The 17,762-nt window shown below is 40.3% G+C and overlaps 2 protein-coding genes across 5 annotated transcripts in view; one reads left to right on the forward strand and one right to left on the reverse strand.

The window, feature by feature from the left end:
* Positions 1–1,227, reverse strand: part of ANAPC10 (anaphase promoting complex subunit 10) — a 36,807-nt gene extending 35,580 nt beyond the window's left edge. Inside the window, exon 1 of one of the 3 annotated variants that reach the window (XM_027904754.1) lies at positions 1,106–1,227. Coding sequence is in view for 1 of the 3 variants with exons in the window: in XM_027904752.1 (XP_027760553.1) it covers positions 657–726 (70 nt within the window). In the remaining 2 variants the exon portion in view is untranslated. Of the gene's footprint in view, positions 1–656; positions 751–1,105 lie in introns of those variants that run through there. The other 2 variants (XM_027904753.1, XM_027904752.1) reach the window with 2 other exon arrangements.
* Positions 1,228–1,311: 84 nt separating this feature from the next.
* On the forward strand, positions 1,312–17,374 carry ABCE1 (ATP binding cassette subfamily E member 1). Of its 2 annotated transcripts, none has more exons than XM_027904751.1 (18): positions 1,312–1,441; positions 7,976–8,144; positions 8,452–8,537; positions 9,048–9,145; positions 9,539–9,656; positions 10,281–10,418; positions 10,563–10,632; positions 11,733–11,829; positions 12,808–12,897; positions 13,157–13,278; positions 13,912–14,133; positions 14,548–14,607; positions 14,694–14,752; positions 14,914–15,024; positions 15,116–15,258; positions 15,347–15,469; positions 16,495–16,606; positions 16,841–17,374. In XM_027904751.1, the coding sequence occupies exons 2-18, from the start codon at positions 8,042–8,044 to the stop codon at positions 16,886–16,888; spliced, it is 1,800 nt and encodes a 599-aa protein (XP_027760552.1). In that variant the 5' UTR covers positions 1,312–1,441; positions 7,976–8,041; the 3' UTR covers positions 16,889–17,374. The 2 variants fall into 2 exon arrangements, with proteins under 2 accessions (XP_027760552.1, XP_027760551.1); XM_027904750.1 differs by lacking the exon at positions 1,312–1,441 and adding an exon at positions 1,963–2,033.
* Positions 17,375–17,762: the final 388 nt, after the last annotated feature.

Consider the following 17,762-nt stretch of genomic DNA (forward strand, 5'->3'; position numbering starts at 1 on the left):
ATATCTGACTACAGGTTTTCCAAGAAAATTGAACAAAGGCTGCACTGACTACACCAGCGCTTTTGCAACATCCATAAGACTGTTTTTCCTGTTCTTCATAACAGAAGGAAATTTCATACCTTAGATTCCCTGCTTTTCTTAATTGCTCTACTCATCTTACCTCACAAGCTCTTTTCCCTGTTCCCATTTTCTTAGGCTGGACCGTTGCTGGTTTAAGGCCTTTAAAGATCTCCAGATATATTCAAAAACCAGACCCTCGCTATGCTTACTATGTTTTATTCAGATGGAGCATTAAACAACAACATTAAACATTCAAATTACTAATATTTAATTAACATTTAATACTGACAGTAAGCGTTCAGTAGCACCCTACTGCAACAAACGTTTACCTGAATGTTCAGCTTCTCAGATTATTCTCTCGATACAATTCTAAACACTATTTTTACTCTGCCTTCAGAGTATCACTTTAAGCCTACTACTGAAAATTACTACAGTCTTTCATCGTCACAAATATATTTCACTAAAACTAAGGGTTATTAAAGCAACTGCACAATTGAACTACATTAGCGATTTTATACGTGTATCCCTAATCAATCTAAATAAATATTGCGCGTTTTTTAATATATTTTAGTGAAAGCCAAGACTTCCAAACTTACCTGGTAAGGATGTAAACAGTTCATTAAAGGATTCGAGCACTTCTTTACAAGTCGTGAGAAGTGTAAACATTAGGTGGAAGCCGCCTTTAAAACCATAGCACCCAGAGGATGAAGTGGCTTTGACAAACCAAGAGCTGCTCTCGGTCAGGTTCTTTGGTAGCCCTCCCCCCACATACTTCTTGTTTAATTAACCAATTTTACAACTCCGTAGCCCGCAGGTCTGCAAAAAGCTTAAATATCGATAACAAAGCAGCAGCACCCTGGCCACGCTGGATCCCCAGCCCCGAGGCTCCGCTCTCCCGCTCCCGAGACACTCGCGGGAGGGACCCGCTCGGCCAGCCCCCGATCCCGGCACCGCCTCAGCCCGCCGAGCTCCCGCATGCACAGGGTATCCCTCCTCTTCCTCCCTCCCCCTCCCCTCAGCCCACCTCCGGAGCCGCAGGTCCCACCTTTCCCACCTGATCCCGCCGGGAGCCGCCCGCAGCGATGGGTGAAGGCGGCGGCCAAAGGGCCGCAGGGCGCGCGCGCAGCCCCGCCCTCCCTCAGGCGCCGGGGCCGCCCCTCACAGGATCCGCGTCCAGGGGCGGGGAAAGAGAGCCGCCGGAGCTCCCTGCGGTGGCTCCTCGTGCGGGATCGACCGCTGGGCGTGCTTAGTGTTGGATTCGGAATGCGAATTCCGGTGGCAGGCTCTTGCTAGTGCTTGGAAGTGCTCCCCTGGGGGGGGGAAGGGGGGCAAGCGCGCAGCCCCGGTGTGCCAGGTGCAGGTGACGGGCTGCCCGGGGCAGGTGAAGGCCAGCGGGACCGTTCCGTCCCGGTGTCTTCCGTGTCGTAGCAGTCCCCGGGGGTGTCCGATACTGAAGCTCGGCTCTGAACGCCGAAACTGCGGCCGTGAAAGGGAACGGCAGCGCCTCTCCTTGAGAGAGGAAACACCTGCTCTGACTGTTATTGCTGCCTGTGATCATCTACGCAGCGCGGGCTAAAAGGCCAGTAAGACCTTTCTGTGCTGAAACCCGGCATGGACATGGGTCAACACGGCTCTGCTCTGGGAGCCCCTTACCGGGAGGCGCCGCTCCCTCCCCACGGCCCAGAGTCTCAACGGCGAGAGCCGAAACGCCCTTCCCTCTCTCCTCCCCTCCTCTCCACGGTGATGCCGCTTTCCCATCCCTCCCTCTCCTGCTCTCCCCGCCCCTCGGGCGCGACGGCCATCTTGGCCGGGTGGCGGCGGCGGCGCGAGCACGTTGCGCGCGCGGGCCCGCGCGCGGGATCACCGGACGCTGCTCCCTCCCCAACACCCCCCCCCGCCGCCCCGCCCCGGTGCGAGGGCGCCGCGCGCGCTCCCACCCCCTCGGCGCCCCCGCTCCCCCCGCACGGCTCCCGGTGAGTAACTCCGGCAGGGAATTGCCACCTTCCCGCACGCTAGGGAAGGGGTCCCCCTCCCCCCTGCCGTGCTGCCGGCCCGGCCGCCGCCGCCGCGTGGGCGGCGGCCTCGCCCCCATTCACCGCGGGAGAGAGGGGTCGGCTCACCCGCGCCCCGCTCGGGCCTCGGCGCTGGAGGCTCCCGGGAATCGCGGCTCACTGGCGACGTGGGCACGGCCCGGGCCGGCACCGCTCGCACACGCGGCGCGTCATCCCGTCTGCCTCGGGTTTTGTGCCAGCTGGGGTCAGGGAGCGCAGTCCCTGCCGCTGCTCCCGGCCGCGGGAATGGCTTCCTTGGGGCTGCTGCGAGGGCTCCTCGCCTAGCTCTGGGAAAGGGAATGCCGGCATTTTCTTCCTGGGAAAGCGGGGGACTTCATTCTCTTGCGGGGGGTGGGGAGTGGAAAGCCATGTTTTTCCAGCTCTGGGGAGAGGCCGGTACCCACGTGGGGCGGTGAGGAGATCGAGGCCTCTTGCGAGTGCCATAATGTGGAAAGGGTAGGACTCTTTTTTACAACGTATATGTAAAAACTAAAGAAAAGCTTGGCAGGGCTTTTCTCAAGGACCGTGATGGTGTTTTCTCTATGGAATGCACTTGGCCATTTCACCTGCGAGTGCCTGTGACAGTTTTCACGTTCTGATTCAAGTTTCACTGCTGTGGTTGCCTAAATTCCAGTCCTAAGGAAGTGGTCGAGAAGTACTCCTTGTAGTAGATTGCTAATTTATGGTTCATTCTCACGCACTTCACTTTATGTTGAAAGGAAATATTAAAGAACAAGTGATAATTAATAGTGTTCAGCACCACCTAAACACACCCACTCCTTCTGCAGCATCAGTATAATTGACCATATGCTTTCATGTTAATGTTGTATTTTCATATTCACGTCGTGCCCTATGAGTAACATAATGATTTAATACAGTAGGTAAATTTGGGACATGTCTAAACTTCTTTTTTTTACATCATCTCAGTTTCAAAAACAAGCATCAAAAGCTCAAGCATTGACTAGTTCTTAATTCTTGGTGGATTTTATTTGTTCTTGTAGCATTTACTTTTGTTTCTGCTTTGACACTTAACAGTGAAGTGATCTTCCATATGCAGTTGGAAAATCTGGTTTGTCTTTTAAATTCATTTAAATATTCTTTGGGCATTTGGATTCTTAACTTTCTTGTTACGGAGTGACTGTATGTAATTCATCAGCAGTGGAATTGAGAGGTAATTCTTAAGGTTAATTGTTTTCAAAGGAAACTGGAAATGCTGCTCATCCTCACTTCTTTCCACAGCATTTATCTTTGAGGTCCTGATGGAATGTAATTTTATTAAATGTTCACTGTTTTTGTGCAGAAGAACTGAAGTATGGCACAATTCTGAACTCAGACCTTGCCTTCACATCTTTTCACTGAACGGTCTTTGCTCCTATGTCAGTCCTAATTTACTTTTTTTTTAGTGATTCGTTGTTTAAGTTTAATAATTCAATGCATTTACAAATCCTTCTTGGTCATAATTGCCTTGCCTTAGTAAATTTTAATTTAGCTCCAATGCCTGTGAAAGAAATAAATATTATTAATACAAGTATGTTACACTTGTTCTACAGATTGTACATTTCTGTTGCCTTTTGTGTTAGACAGCAAGGCCTGTATATGTGCTGCTTTTTTTTTTTTTTTTAATCTAGTGTGTCAGAGCATGCAGCAGCTGTGTCAGACAGTCTAAGAATGCTGACTTGTGATAACATGTTTTATGCCTTATTTTTAGACTTGTTTTACTTTTTGTATTAAGTGACTTAGTGGGCAGCTTTGGGCTTCAATAAAGGACACTGTCAAGGTTTTTAGAATGTTTTCTTTTGCCAGCAGTTTTTATTCATTTTCTCACTCTTTCACCTGTGTTGTCCGTCCATCATTCTGGGAAGATTTTCTGTTGTCACTCTGTAGTCATTCAGTAATTCGAAACAGTGCTTTACTCGTGTAGTTAGTAACAAATTAATATTTTCATACTGGTTTTTGTTCTGTTCTTCTTGATTTGAAAAGGAGAAATGCAGTCACGAACTTAAATGCTTCTGAGTACCAGTTTCTCCTGCCCCGTAAGTGCTGACTACCCTGAACAGTTCCTGATGTGCTGTGCTGTAGCACTGCTGACCTGTGCAGTGTCTTGAGAGTTCTGCTGTCTGCACCTTGGAATCAGCCCATCCCATTCAATATGTCAACTTAAATGCCACCCAACTGACTGCACATAAAAATGTAACTTGAGTTCAGTCTGGGTTTGGACAGTTGGTTTATTTTGCTTCTAAGTAGAAATTACTGGTTTTTCTCTTGTGGACAGTTGACATCATAGACATCAGCACAGTCCTGGAAATACTGCAGGAGTGACAGAAGTCACAAATATTATTTTTCTGAAGAAAGTTCAAGAGCACTGGAGAGTTCTGGATAAACTGACACTTTCATCATGTAGATGGGAGCAGGGAGGCAGGAGTGGATGTCTCCATGCTGGTTCATTAGTTCTTTTCGCCTCCACTGAGCACTTTAATAAATGTGTATAAATAAAGGTGCACATACTTACTTCTGTGACCCCTTCAAAACTATTCACCACAAATGGGCATTTTCCCATATAAGTGAGTTAGAATTAAAAACCCCCACAAACTTAAGCTGTTTTGTTGCTTACGAGCCAGGGGTCGATTCATTGCTGAGTGCAAACTTCAGTGGGATTATTCTGCCTAGACTGGGTGGGAAAGCTTGCTGAGGAAGGTGGCAAGAACTGATTGTTTCACACCGTATGCCCCCATCCCACTCTTCTGCTTTGGAGCTTTAGGTTAAACACCATCTGGAGCAGTGGGTGACAGAGGGGAGGGATTGTCTGGGCTGCTATCAGCACTGCTCAGGCAGGAGCCTCAAGCAGAGTTTGGGGGGCTGGGACAGGTTTGTCTTCTGGAAGTTGCTTTTGTAAGTCACAGAACGGGTTTCCAGCTTGTCGGAGCCCTGCCTGGAAGATAAAGTGGGGTCTGTCTGCTCAGGTCTCGTTGGAGAAAAGGCTGGTCCAGATCAGGCACTTCCTTTGGGAAACCAGAGGGTGATTAACCCCCAGATACTCTGTGCGCTGTAAACTATAGGATTTCAATGAAAAGCACTGGGGTCTCTTTCCAAAGAATGTAACTTTATTTGAAGTAATGACAAAATCCAGTATCTGTCCCCAAGAAAATGACCCTGACTCAAACATCTTTGTAGTCTTTAAAAATAAGGCTTTCAGTTTCTTGTTATCTGTTAAAGTGAGAACTGCAAACTCATTATTCCATGTCTGTTGGCCTGGTCTAGGGATGTAATTTCAATGTTCAGCCCTACTTTATCAGTCTGGTCTGACAGTGAAGAATTGTTGAATCACTTCTTAATTTTTATTAGTCATTTTAAATCATCAGCTACATTGGTAGGACTTTCTGGCTTAGGAAACTTAGGATATTAAAGAAAAAAATTGAAATTTTGAAAGTAGAAACTGCCACAATAAGGTTGGCAGCATGACTAATTGTTATGTTCATTTATATCTGATCAAGAATTATCTCTTGACATTAGTTTAAAAATAATTTGGAAATTGAGAAGAGGAATAAGACTACCACTTTAAAAAGGAACCGCTTAAAATATCCATAACTATGGTAGTAGTGTGGATTTAAAGATACAATAACATCTGTCTTTCTGACCTTTGCTTGTTGTTAGATGTTGGTCTCTTCCTTCAGGAATTTGAAAGTCACAACCTTTCTTCGTATAATAGCTGTATGTAGTAAATATAGTCTATAAACTACTGCAGGATGCTTTAGTTTGGTGAAACAAAGAACTAGACATCCAACAGAAAATACTTCCTTTAATAAAAAATATTGGAATCCTTTTATTGGGTGAAACTGCACCTTTGGACTGTGTGGAAACCTGAAGTATTTCAAGACTCCTTTCCTGTTGTGTCATTGAACTACTGATACATATTGCACTGAGATGATTTTGAATTGGCATCATCTGTAAGGCTGCCTTTATTTAGTGGTGGTGAAATGGAAATGCTTCGTACTTTATTTGTGGCCTTTCTTTTGACCTAAAAAAAGGTGTTTGTCATAATTCAGTTGTTCTTTTATTCTAGAGCAGGAGTGAGTGGAGGGAATTGTCCTTAGGTGTGTGTTGCTCAAAGGAAGATAAAATTATGGTTGTTATTCTCAGTACTATGAGTGCATATAGTAAAGGAAATATAAATCTACTTCAAAACACATTCCACCTTTTTTTATCTATCGGGGTTTAAAATTCTCTGTCCTTCCTTCCCTGTGCTGCAGCTGTTGAGTACAAAGTGCTCTACAGTCCCAGTACAATCCAGTGCTTGTCAGTGCACATTACAAACAGCTAAGCAAGGAAAGAGACTGTTGTAGAGAGGAATACAAGTCTTAATTTCACTTCTCTGCATGCATTTATTTGTGATTTTAGGAATATTTAATTGTCTAGTACTCCATAGAATTATTGAATTTTTTAGGTTGGAAAAGTCCAACCGTTAACCAAGCATTGCCCCTTAACCTGTGTCCCTGAGAGCCACATCTGTACTTTTAAATACCTCCAGGGATGGTGACTCCATCACTTCCCTGGGCAGTCCCTTCCAATGCTTGATAACCCCTTTCTTGAAGGAATTTCTCCTAATGTCCAATCTAAACCTCTCCTGGTGCAACCTGAGGCAATTTCCTCTGGTCCTGTCATTTTGTTACCTGGGAGAAGAGGCTGACCCCCACCTTGCCACAACCTCCTTTCAGGTAGCTGTGAAGAGCAATGAGGTCTCCCCTGAGCTTCCTTTTCTCCAGGCTAAAGAACACCATCAGCTGCTTCCTGTAGGACTTGTGCTCCAGGCCCTTCCCCAGCTCTGTTGCTCTTCTCTGGACTTGCTCCAGCACCTCAATGTCTTTCTTGAACTGAGAGGCCCAGAACTGGACACATCACCTGAGGTGTGGCCTCACCAGTACAATCCCTGCCCTGGTCCTGCTGGCCACACTATTGCTGATCCAGGCCAGGATACCATTGGCCACCTGGCTCTTGTTCGGCCACTTATCAACCAGCACCCCCAGGTCCTTTTCTGCTGGGCCATTTCCCAGCTACTTTTCCGCAGCCTGTAGTGCTGCAGGGGGTCATCGTGGCCCGAGGGAGGACCTGGCATTTTGCCCTATTGCACATCATACCATTGGCCTTGGCCCATCCATCCGGCCTGTGGAGCCTTCCTACCTTCTTCATAAAGAATCTTGCTTATTTTTATTGAAATATATTGTAGGCGTTGATGCCATATTAGGAAATGCATAATGTAACTGTAGTTATTGAAATCCTAATGAAGCTCAAGATCTGTCAGACTTCATCATGTATCTCTGCTCACATTGCCTTGTTTACTTTTTTATATGTAACTACAAATTTTCCCTTTCTAAAACTGCTTTAAATTGTAGAGTATTTTAATGCTGTAATACAGAATATTGAGATACAGTTTGTAAGTGTATTATAATCATATTTTTGGAGTAATAGTTGTAGTCACAATTTGACTTTTAACAGATACTGTAGTGTGAAGAAGGGTGCTTTACACAAAGCATGTTGTGAAGCTGAAATTTGCAGTAGTATAGATTCTGTTCTTACATGCTTTTCTTGGAAACAAATCCATTTCCAGATATAATCACATTTTTATTTTTACACTGGAGAAATAGTAATGGGATGGAAAGTTGATGTTAAAGACTTTTTGCAGTTATTTACATGTCTGTACTCTAACTACTTGTATCTGAGACTTTGCCCTGTTTGCCATGTTGCTTAAAAGAGAAATCAAATTATTTTGCATTTTTCATCTCTGAATTCTGCAAGTAATAACTTCAGATATGTTCTCTGTGCTGTCAATAACATGGTCTCTTCTGGGTTTTTTCTTATTTTTCCCTTAGGATCTGGAAGACTTCCTCTACTCCTTCTTGTAATTGGTGTATGTGTTTAACCCTAAATTGTGCATTATGGCAGACAAATTAACAAGAATTGCTATAGTCAACCATGACAAGTGTAAGCCAAAGAAATGTCGTCAGGAATGCAAGAAAAGTTGTCCTGTGGTTCGAATGGGTAAGAGAGACAACAAAAAAGTATTTAAGCAATTGGAGAAGTTTTAAATCCAGTTCTAATAAAATGAATGTTTTTTATAATTGCTGTTTTTTTGTATATCGTTCAAGCTTTTGTTTCATAAAGCCTTTAGAATTGTCACTGAAAGCATGGACAATTCTAGGAATAATGGCACTTTTCAAGCCCTTGAAAGATCTGAAGCTTCAGTAAATGTTCATGTTATGTGTTCCTCTGTGAAATTTAATAGTACTGGCAAGAATTCTGATTCACCAGAAACTTGAATGACCTTATCTTATTTCTTTTTCACCAGGAAAACTTTGCATAGAAGTCACATCACAGAGCAAAATAGCATGGATCTCAGAAACACTTTGTATTGGTTGTGGTATTTGCATCAAGGTAAAAGTTTGGCTGTTTTATTTAAAGTGCTGCTTTGTCCTTATTTTGCTACTATATTTAGTAATGCATACTGTAACTTGAAAAGATAGTTTTCTTTCCTGGACTAATCAGACTTAGTTAATTGTTACTGTTTGTAGAAAGTGAACAACTGTGTCAATTTACTGAACTGGTTGGGTTGCAGGGTGTGGATTGTAACAGGTTTTTTTGTGGCTTTGATTGACTTTGGGTTGGTTGGTTTGTGTCTGTAGACCCCCAGAGCAGAAAGATGTTTTTGTGAAAGAGATGGAGAATATATGCAGTGGGCCTTACTTGTAGGCTGACAATCTAAATTGCTGACTACTTAATTTGAAAAACCTGATTCAGACTTTTTTTGTCAACTTGACCCTGTAAATGAAATTTGATAGAAGTTAATTTAAAAATGTAAATACACAGCTGGGTGCAGTAGAGAACATGGTCTTTTGTTAATAAATTGTTTGTGCACTAATAATCTATAGTTTATTTCAATTATAGAAATGTCCTTTTGGAGCCTTGTCAATTGTTAACTTGCCTAGCAACCTGGAGAAAGAAACAACACATAGATATTGTGCCAATGCCTTCAAACTTCACAGGTATTTTGTTTTTCAAATCATTATAAAAGAGACAAAAAATTTCAGGTTTTTGACAGTCTAAACACAGTGCATATCAAAGTGTTTTTGGTTCTTACCATGGCAGCTTCCTTTTGGAATGAAACGTTTTTCTTATTAAAAAAGTATTATACTGAAATAAATGTTAGTGTTCATTTGACAGGGGCCTTGTTTAAAAAAACAGACTGCCCTTAAATATTTCTTACGAACTTCTATTTTTAAGGAAATTTGATTTAATTTGAATTATATGTTGGCAAGTAAACAAAGTAGGCTGAAATAATCAGAAAGTCTGGAAATGTTTTAAAACATTTACTCGACCAGCAAATGTTGGTGTCTGATGGCATTAAAATAATCCAAAGTTATCTGTGTTGTGTACAGGTTGCCTATCCCTCGTCCAGGTGAAGTACTGGGATTGGTTGGAACCAATGGTATTGGAAAATCAACTGCCTTGAAAATTTTAGCAGGAAAACAGAAGCCAAACCTTGGAAAATATGATGTATGTATCACCAGTAAAATAGAGTTGGCAACCAGTAAAATAGAGTTGGCAACCTAGATAGCTGTGTTTATATTTTTTGACTGAATTTTTGTATCTGTGGACACACGATAGAATTTGTGAGGACGTTGGCACTTTCCTTATTATCAGCCAGTGACTTACTCCTGAGAAAATTGCCAAATTTTATTGCATTTATCAGTCCAATCCTTTTCCTTTGAAATAGCTATATCAAGATAGCTAATAAGTATGGTTACACTAATGCACATTGTCATCTCCCCCATGCAGTTGGTTCAGTTCAGTAGCTTCTTAACTGTGCAGATTTAAAACGTTGGGGGTTTTTTTAAAGTCTAGTCACACCTGGAAAAAAAATCTAAACTTTGTTTTTGCAATTTTATGATTCTTTTTTTTTCTTAATGGAAACTTTGCAGAAACAACAGCTTGGTTTGTTTTTTGGGTTTTGTGGGTTTTTGGTTTGTTTGGTTGGTGGTGGTGGTTTGGTTTTTTGTGTTTTTTTTTAGTCTTACAAGCATATTCTATTTGCTGTATTGATTAGAATTTTAAAAATAGATTTTTTAAATTATGTTTTTTTAATGGTGGAAGTAAACACAGGCTTTAATTTTGTCACAGGATCCACCTGACTGGCAAGAAATTTTGACTTACTTCCGAGGATCTGAATTACAAAACTATTTTACCAAGATTCTGGAAGATGACCTGAAAGCTATCATTAAACCTCAGTATGTGGACCAGATTCCTAAAGCTGCAAAGGTGAGAAGTTTCATGAGTTAATAGAAGGCTGGGGGCCTCTTCTGTAGTACTTCTTTGGTGTTTAAAAGTTTTATTTAAGCAGCATAATTCAGTATAAAAATCCAGTATTCTCAGGAATTTTATTTTTTTGTTATTATTATGCAGGGAACAGTGGGATCAATTCTGGATAGGAAAGATGAAACTAAGACACAAACCGTTGTATGTCAGCAGCTTGGTAAGTAATTTTCTAAAGTCAGATTTCAAAGCCTTGGAGAAATTCATATTTAATGGCAAAATAAAGTTACTATAATGTCATAGAAGATGTAAATTATACAAATTTCAAAAAAGAGAACAAAGTAAAGGTACTTTAGTTTAAAGTCTAGGGCAGGCTGTAAGCATATCTGAACCCACACAAATAATACTTCCTGGTGGAAAGGCAATCTGATATATGCTAGTTAACAGGATCTAATGCAGTTTCTGGTTTATGGTAGAAAGTGCTTATTTTTAAACCTCGAAAAATTCCACCGCTCTTGTAGTGCTCTCGCTTGCTTACGGCTGTGGTGAAGTCTCAGCATCCCTTCTGGGGACTACCACTGCATATAGAAAATGTTACTCTAATACACCCCCTTGGCCCTAAAGCCCATATATATCTGATTTCAATGGGAGTAACACTTACTTCTGAGATTAACACAATTAATAAGAACATCTGCATAGTCCTGCCCTGGTGGTTTTTTGTAGGTGTTTGTAATGTAGTTGTTACTAAATTTAGGTGTGGCTAAATTAACAGCAGGATTCCAGTTGGTAGATCCGAGTAGTAGAGATGGGGCTGCATTGTGCCACCATGAGCTTGGGCTTTGAGTCCCACTTTATTATATATACATAATATATTATATATATTTACAATATATTCTTGAAATTTGCTGATCATTAAGCTGACTAGAAAATACTGGCTTCACCAACATTTTCTGTAATGTTTGAGGGACTTGATTTTCCTGAAAATCATAACTCTTCAGCCAGGTCTGACAAAAAAAAAAAAACTTTTAAAACTGGTATAGTTTCTTTTTAGGCCAGAAATCTTTACCAAATATATGGTGGAAAAAGAAATACAAATGTAATCCTTCTGCATGTTAAGAAGCAGCCATACAGATAATTCTGCAAAGAAGCCATAACTTGCTGGGACTCACCATAAGCGTTACGATACTGATACTACATAAACTTTATTCTGCCTCTTGTTTTCCTCTGTGTAGGATGTCTGTTGTGCGTATACACATTTCTGTAGGTAATAAAAATATGGATTGTTGTGTTGGTTGTAACATCTAAACCACTTATTTGCAGACTTAACCCATCTGAAAGAAAGAAATGTTGAGGACCTTTCAGGAGGAGAACTTCAGAGATTTGCTTGTGCAGTTGTTTGCATTCAGAAGGCTGATATGTACGTTTCATTTACTTTTGTTACACTTTGCTTCTAGCAGTCTGTCTCAGAGTATGGTCCTCTAATTTACTTTTATTGTTAGAAATAATATGTTTGTTTGAAATATTGAAAAATACTTAAATATTAATATTTTTTAACATTTTTTTAAAAATTCTTTTGCCAACTCATCAGCTGAGATCCATATTTACTCCAGATATATATTCTCTGGGTTTTATACCCTTCAATTAATCTGATTGGAAATAGCTGATATATAGTATATATAGTGTTAAATTTCAGTATCATAACTTCATAACCTCTCCCTCATCCTCCATAAATGTTTCCAGTTTGATGGCATACCTCACATAGCCTCTCTGAGTAACAAAGGTACAGATGCTTCCCCACCTCTGGGAGCTTGTTTCCCCTCTTCTCCTGTCTTGCGACCAGGAAATTACTGTCTAGTCTGTGCTGTTTCCTGACTCCTTGGGAGACCAAGAAAGGAAGATCAGAAGAGTTATGGGGTTTTGGTTTTTTTTTCTTTGATGAATTTTTTGGTTTGTTTTTGTTTGGGCTGGTCTTTTTTTGTTTTGCTGGGTTTTTTTGGTTGGTGTGGGTTTCAAGTCAGTTTTATTGTTTGGTTTGGTTTACTCTACTGGAAGATGTCCTTCTTCTGGTCTTCTAAAGTATTTTTCCACTTTTCAGTTCATGTTAAATTTAAGATGACTCAGAATGAGTGCATGGGATTCCTGACTGCTGATTTTTTGTAACTTTCGAAGCTTTGTCAAAGCTTTTGGCAAAGTAATACTTACACTGTTTTAACATTTCCATGTGACAGTCTACAGATATTCAAGGCAGGTGTACATAATTCTCGTGTTTTGTCTCCCTTTCTCAGTGCAAATAATGATAATTTTTATTTTCCATTTACTTAATGGTTGAAATGTTATGTTTGAATATGCAGAAAACTTGCATTCACTAAGACTTGATCCTTTCTTTTGGGACTAGCTTCATGTTTGATGAACCTTCCAGCTACCTGGATGTGAAACAGCGCTTGAAGGCTGCCATTACTATTCGATCTCTAATAAACCCTGACAGGTAAATACAAGCTTTAAATGTTTTGCTAGACTGTAATAATATGTGGCTGCTTACACAAGGAAGAAATATCCAGTCCATCACCCCAGAAGTGCTGACTTCTCAAAATGGTATACTAACAGATGAATTTAGTTTAAAGCAAAGAAACCTATTAAATAAAAATCACCTTGATAGCTTTTGTTTATGCAAGGCTAGAGTACGAAAGGAAGAAAAAATGTTTTGCATTGAAGTAAAAAAGCATCTCTCTGGCTCTGTTTTTCAGGTACATTATTGTCGTGGAGCATGATCTGAGTGTGTTAGATTATCTTTCTGACTTTATCTGCTGCCTGTATGGTGTGCCAAGTGCTTATGGTGTTGTTACTATGCCTTTCAGTGTAAGAGAAGGTAATTCTTGCCATATTTCTCTTTTTAAACATACCCCAAAAAGATACCAAAATGCCTGTTGTCTCTTATGCAAACATATCTTCTTCCTGTTACAGTTCAGCAACAGAAAAGCTACTGGCTTTTTTCTGCAGAATTTGTGTTACATGATCCTAAATTTATAACTCAACCCAGAAATCTCAATTATGAAATGCCCTTTTCCTTTTGCTATGGACATAATTTTAATACTTGCAGCTGTTTTGTAAAGAGTGGAGTTACACAAAAAACCTTTTAAATAGTAGAGAAAGGGCAGGAGAGAGTTTGCACAGTGCAGAGGTACGTAGTGTTCAACTAAATTGTCCACACTTGTAGCACTGAGACTCGGTGGATCCAACAGCGGTAGTTTGTTTAAACCCCACACACATCACTAACAGTGGGTTTTCAGGAAGAGCTTCTACTTAAATTTAGTAAGATTTTTCTCATTCAATTTGCATAATGTACACACTTGAAAAGAGGAAGTCTTGTTGCTGCTTTTAGCGTGCCATTTATAATCCAGCATTCTCCTTACCTGAAAAGAATTTACAGTCAGGAATTGAAATTTATCTTGTCTTAGTTTTTGTAGGCCTTTGTTAATGATCTTTTTCCTTCCTGTCATAGGCATAAATATTTTCCTAGATGGCTATGTTCCAACAGAAAACCTAAGGTTTCGAGATGCATCTCTGGTATTTAAAGTGGCTGAGACAGCTAATGAAGAAGAAGTTAAAAAGATGTGTATGTACAAATACCCAGGAATGAAAAAAAAGATGGGTGAATTTGAACTATCCATAGTAGCTGGAGAATTCACAGATTCTGAAATTATGGTGATGTTAGGGGAAAACGGTAAGTGTAATTTTTGCTGGAAGCTACTTTTCCAGCACTATGTTCCTAAAGCCTTTTTTCACTTTGGGAGCCAGGCTTCAAAATTACTGGGTTTGAGTCAGGTTGAACTGCTTGTTTGCTAGTGAAGATTTCATGTCATGAGTTCGCTCTCTAATAGTGAGAATGTGACGTTACTGAGCGGTAACAATGCCACTGTGTTTGTCTGTTTTACCCCATTATAAGAACTGAGATTGCAGGACAATGCCTGACCTGGTGGGCTCAGCTACAAATCCAGCTTATGGTAGTTTTAAGAGGTCTTTTACATTCGAAAAAGCACGTAGTAGCTTGCTTGATATTTTTTTGTATCAGTGACTTAATTGTTGGAGGTCTAAATTATTAAAAAGTGATAAATCTGTAACTTGCATTTTATTTTAGGAACTGGCAAAACGACCTTTATCCGAATGCTTGCAGGAAGACTTACTCCTGATGAAGGAGGTAATAATGTGTCATATCTTAGCTGAAACCTATTTGAAGATACTGGAAAGGCTCTTATTTACACTATAAAATTTGTGTTTTTACAGGTGAGGTCCCAGTTCTAAATGTCAGCTACAAACCACAGAAAATCAGCCCTAAATCTACAGTATGTTTAAGCCTTATTTATTAAGTATAGCGTTTGCTACAAAAAGCATGTTTGTAGTACATAAGTAGAATTTTTTTATACCTGGAACAAAATATCAGTTCTATTTCTCCTTGTTTTCTTGTGGTGCATAAAACTGAGCGGCAGCATTTTTCTTTTGACAGGGAAGTGTCCGTCAGCTACTGCATGAGAAGATCAGAGATGCCTATACACACCCCCAGTTTGTAACTGATGTAATGAAACCTCTCCAGATAGAAAACATCATTGACCAAGAGGTATCAGTTGCCTGAAACAACATCCTGACTTGTCTTTAACTCTTGACCTGTACCTGAAGTAAATATGGCCTTGTTCCCCTCACACTCATAGGTTCAAACACTGTCTGGAGGTGAGTTGCAGCGTGTGGCATTAGCTCTTTGTCTGGGTAAGCCTGCAGATGTGTACCTAATTGATGAGCCCTCAGCATATTTGGACTCTGAACAACGTCTGATGGCTGCCCGAGTCATTAAACGGTAAAGTGCACATCATGGGGAAGGGAACTGAGATGGGCAGGAGGTTTACAATAAGCTTACATTAACCTCTCTTTTTTTTTTATTTCAGTTTCATTCTCCATGCTAAAAAAACTGCTTTTGTGGTAGAACATGATTTTATCATGGCTACATATCTTGCTGATCGTGTGATTGTTTTTGATGGCATTCCTTCCAAGAACACACTGGCAAACAGGTAAGATTGCTTGGATTAGTAAGCAAGATCACCATCAAAAATACAGAGAAACTGCATTTCAAGTGATCCAAGAGCATCCTGAAGGTTGTAGCTTTCCTTTTGAATCATGGAAAAGAAAATCAGGTTGACCCTCACTTAGAGGCTGCCTGGAGATAGAGTTGAGGGTTTGGTTAGGATCTCAAACTACACCCCGAGACCTCGACCAGCTCCTGGCCTAAACCAGCCTTAAGCAACTGCACAACAGCGAAATTATGACCGGAGCAGAACAAATAAGTGGCATTGATTGTAAGGAATGAAAAAAAGTACCAGTTGCGAACTTTGCTTATGAAAATAACTTTGAGATGGATTAAAAGATTGCAGTGTACTAAGGTTACCTGTGTGCAAATCTTGTGCAAGTCTTGACAGCAACTTGCCAGGTACACTTACCTGAGTTTTACTCTTTCAGAGCTGTCCCTTTTGATATATCTGCTTTTGTTCCTGTAAAGAATTTCATGTAGATTACAGAGACTTTTAGAAGAGCAGCCTTATTAGAAACCAGGCTTTTAGAACAGAGTAATTTCCAAGTACTTAGCACAAGCCAGGTTAAGTAAACACCTTAGTCTACAACCCACTGCTACCCCAGTTTTGATGGTATTCCTTGGAAGAAAGCATGTTTGAATTTAAAAACCACAAGCACGTAACTGTTCCTCAGCATCAAGGTATGTTATGACCTTTGTTATATTTTGCTTCTGGTGCAACTTGTTTTTTTTTTTTTTTCCCTTTGTACGTTAACCAGTGTGCCAGCACACGCCTGTGGATACAAAATAAAAAGAGTGCAAAGTCACCAGCCAAAGACCTGTAGTACCATGGTGAGATACTGCTAAAAGAGTATCTGAGAGAGCATTTGACTAAAACTGTAGCACCTCCTTGTATGTTAGATACAGCATTTCCAGTCCTCAGTGAGCTCAGGGTGGAGATAAAGCTGCCTGTAATTGTGTAGTATAAAACTCTGAAAATGTAGCTGAAATGTTCTTCTTTCTTAACAGTCCACAGACTCTTTTGGCTGGAATGAATAAATTTTTATCTCAGCTTGAAATCACTTTTAGAAGAGACCCGAACAATTACAGACCAAGAATAAACAAACTCAATTCCATTAAGGTAAGAGAGAAGCACCTTTACAGTAAAGCAGCCATGACTGTTTAATGAAGCAGATTTTAAAATAAGGAACAAAATGAAGCCTGACCTGGTAGTTTTGCTGTGCTGGAAAACAGCACATGAAACTACTAAGAGTAGTAAGGAAAGTAGAAAAGAGTTTAGTGTCTTTTATTTTAACTGTGCTCAAGTCTGCCAAAGACTACTTCAAGTAACAATGACCTTTTTTCTCTTTCTAAGGATGTGGAACAAAAGAAGAGTGGAAACTACTTCTTCCTGGACGACTAAATATTGAATCTGAGCATCTTTGTAACTGGCATATAGACATGCATATTGGAATCTAAACAGCTGTGGATGAGATGGCTCAAATCAGGTCTTAGAACGCTTAATCTTTTGGAGCTTAAAATCTCTTGCTGCGTTTGACATCCAAGATCAGTAGCAGTATACATCCTAGTCCAAGTAAAACTGCCTCTTTCTATATTTTGGTGACACAGCCCTATATTTTCAGTGTAATGATATCAAAATAGACCACCTTGAAATTGTGCAAATGGGTCTCCTGATTTTTCAAAACTTAAGGGAGGTTTTCAATTCAATGTATCCTACTCATGTACCAAGTACTGACTGAATTTCTTCATTTTAAAAAATGTCTTTTGTGTATAAGAGGGAAGCTTACGAAGAACATCAAGCTACAAGAGCAACTCTTTTAAAGAGATTGAATCTCTCTGGTGAGGGTTTCATAAATAAATACCCACCTAACTTACAACTCTTCTGTGACACTGCAGCATTTCTTGAATTCCTATTTCAGAAGTTCATATATTTGTATGATGTGACACACACCCCCCTTTTCTCATACTGTAGCACACAGAAAAGATGCAGTACAAATATAACAGCAGGTAGGTACATCTTTTTTTAATCCTCTGTCCCTGTCTACTCTCAGACCTAGTTAGAGGAAAATAATCAGTTAAATAATCTTTAAGAAATACTAACATCCTTTCAATCTTTCCAACTCATTCTTCCATGCCATTTTTTCATGGAAAGATGAAGTTTTTATAAGGCTAAGATGCAGGAATTACTTTACGAAAAAGTACAAGCTTTGATCCTTCCTATAGACAAAAGTGAAGGTAAATAAAAAATAGCTTGTCAGAAACTTTTTTCCATATAA

This window comes from Empidonax traillii, unplaced genomic scaffold (genome assembly GCF_003031625.1).
Source record: "Empidonax traillii isolate 1590-97213 ecotype Southwest subspecies unplaced genomic scaffold, ASM303162v1 scaffold1083:size320519, whole genome shotgun sequence".
Taxonomy (NCBI): domain Eukaryota; kingdom Metazoa; phylum Chordata; class Aves; order Passeriformes; family Tyrannidae; genus Empidonax; species Empidonax traillii.